This window comes from Haliaeetus albicilla, chromosome 11 (assembly GCF_947461875.1).
Source record: "Haliaeetus albicilla chromosome 11, bHalAlb1.1, whole genome shotgun sequence".
NCBI lineage: Eukaryota > Metazoa > Chordata > Aves > Accipitriformes > Accipitridae > Haliaeetus > Haliaeetus albicilla.
The window spans coordinates 40,122,789-40,125,288 of record NC_091493.1 but is presented as its reverse complement, the minus strand read 5'-3'; the positions used below and the strand labels follow the sequence as shown (position 1 = coordinate 40,125,288).

Here is a 2,500-nt window from a genome sequence, read left to right as displayed (position 1 = left end):
TTGTAATAGCTATATTTGCCCTGACATATAATTTGCTATATCAAGCCAGTTTTTTCTTGCTCACCAGTGTTCTGCTGCTTGGCCTTTGCTTTATAAAACATTTAATAGTTTGCTTTAAATACATCAACATGCTGATATATGATTGCCCTTTGTATGCCTCCTCGAGAAATCATGCACTTTCCTCCTATTGTGCTTTGCATGGTTTGTCATTGGTGAAGAGATCTCCTGTTGGGAAAGAAGGGGTATTAAGGTCTTGATTTTCTGTCTTGTACAAGCAGCTACTCCGTGCATAAAGGCCATCAGTCCTAGTGAAGGCTGGACTACTGGTGGGGCTACTGTCATCATAATCGGAGACAACTTCTTTGATGGCTTACAAGTCGTATTTGGAACTATGTTGGTCTGGAGTGAGGTAAGCTATCTAAATTGGTGGGCTTTGAACTGTAACATTTTTCCATGAATGATTTTAACAAGCTGTCAATAGGCTATTGACATGAGGTATCATGAGATTTTGTTTCACGGTGCCTTTTTAACCATGAATTCGCATGTGACAATTGACTACACGGCGAAAAATATACTTGAGGCACATCATGGCCCTCTAGTGGAAGACTTGCTGTAGGAGGTCTCCCAGTACAATTGGACAATTAGTGTTAAAATTACTAGGAGTAGCCTTAAGGAGACATATGGAGGCAATTTTCATATGAATGATGCCCTGTGGCCTTTCCTGCAAACGAAAACCAAGGATCATTTACAGAGCTTTTTCTTAAAAAAACCTGTAGGACCCATATCTTCGAACGTGACAGCAAGGAGGGAGAATTTTGAGACGACGAGTACGATTGAAAGTCATTTTTGTAATTATGTAAACTGGCTGACATCAGTCTTATCAGTGCCATCTTGATTTAAGGTATGTTTTCTGTACGATTTTTATAGCTGATAACACCCCATGCCATCAGAGTTCAAACACCACCACGGCACATTCCAGGAGTTGTTGAAGTAACTCTCTCCTACAAATCCAAACAGTTCTGCAAAGGTGCTCCCGGCCGATTCGTCTACACTGGTAAGTGTACGGTTTCCTTACTCCTTTCAGGATAACACCTCCCGTCAATTAATGATACACAGGCAGTGCAAAGCGCGAGTGTTACGATGCTGTTAAAAAATAGGACGTGTCTTGCAGGAAGTGTAACTGGTGGTAGCTGGGCCTCAAAATACCTGTTCCTCTGGGCACCCAGGAGCCCTGGTACCTATCCAAGCCTCTTGGGTCTTAAAAATGTCTCGAAGTCTCATGGGATCAAGCTCTCTCACAAGATGCCTGTTACTTCCTGTTTTCATTTTGGCCAGAAATAGATTAACAGCGGTATTTCCTACTCTGCTCCAGCCAGAAAAGGGAGTTAAGAAGTATTCAGTGATGAAAAATATTTTTCAGACTATCTATCCAAACTTCTTGAACTTCCCTAAAGGTTGAGTTGAAGTTTTAGGCACCGGTTCAAGTAGCTGGTGTTGGATCCAAAGAACTTTATCCAACCTTATTCACAATCTGGCTCTAAAAATTCTTTCAGACCTGAAACTTGGGATACAAACTCACAAGCCTGGGAATGATTTATTTGTGACAATTCTTTTAAATACATTTGATTTTAATTTACAAGAGCACAAGAAAAAGTCGGAACTTTGTGGTTTCCAGTGGTTTTAATATGAAAATTCTTACTTCGGGATGAAGTATTGCTGGCTTTTTATCTAAAATGTGTATTACAGTTTTTCTGGCATTTAACAATGAATTTAACTGAGGTGCTGGGAGGGAAAAGGGAGAAACAGCAATTTAATTTACCATACTTTTGGATGAGGATTCTAGGTAATAAATTGGATCTGATGAATCAATCTCTCTTTTGAAAACAAAGAGCCTTTAACTGTTTACTCGACAGACTGCAGGGATTCGGGGAGAGTTCTTGCTGCTTATTGGGTAGATAATGCAGATTGCAGATGATGTGCAGATGATGTGCATTTTGATGAATATTTTCCCGCTAGACTGCAACTGTTTCTATCTATTAATTTAGATCTAATGGGAAAAGTGTGTTCCTGGGTAGTTTTAAGCTAGGACTTTTTAAACAGTTAACGCATCGAGGATATGTTTTTGTGTCTGCTTGAGATCTATTGCTGAAATGAACTTTTAAGTGATGGTAGCACCCGAGATTCCTATCTTCCATCTATCCCCAAAGAAATCACAACCTGAGCAAAACCAACGCTCGCATTCACACCTGGGTGCCTCACGTCCGGCTGACAAAGGAGAGAATATTTACATTTCCTTGATCTTTCTGATTGGGTTTTTACTGGAGTTACCAAACGGGGTGGTGGTGACAGTGGTGCTAACAACACAGCTCGAAAGCCAACGTTGTTTCATAGTCTGCTGCAAAGGTGGTAACCGCAGGTGGGGCTGCCTCCAGTCACGGTTACTGCGAACATGGCCCGTGCAAAGCTACAGCAGAGTATCCTGACAAGTATGACTAGCTAA

The 2,500-nt window shown here is 41.0% G+C and overlaps 1 protein-coding gene across 19 annotated transcripts in view; it reads left to right on the top strand.

Annotated features, from left to right (window-relative positions):
- EBF3 (EBF transcription factor 3) overlaps window positions 1-2,500 on the top strand; it is a 135,435-nt gene that overhangs the window by 93,323 nt on the left and 39,612 nt on the right. For 10 of the 19 annotated variants that reach the window (XM_069797239.1, XM_069797233.1, XM_069797238.1 and 7 more), the window contains exons 9-10: window positions 279-409; window positions 928-1,054. In XM_069797239.1, coding sequence (XP_069653340.1) covers window positions 279-409; window positions 928-1,054 — 258 coding nt within the window. Of the gene's footprint in view, window positions 1-275; window positions 410-927; window positions 1,055-2,500 lie in introns of all 19 variants that reach the window. The other 9 variants (XM_069797229.1, XM_069797232.1, XM_069797245.1 and 6 more) reach the window with 1 other exon arrangement.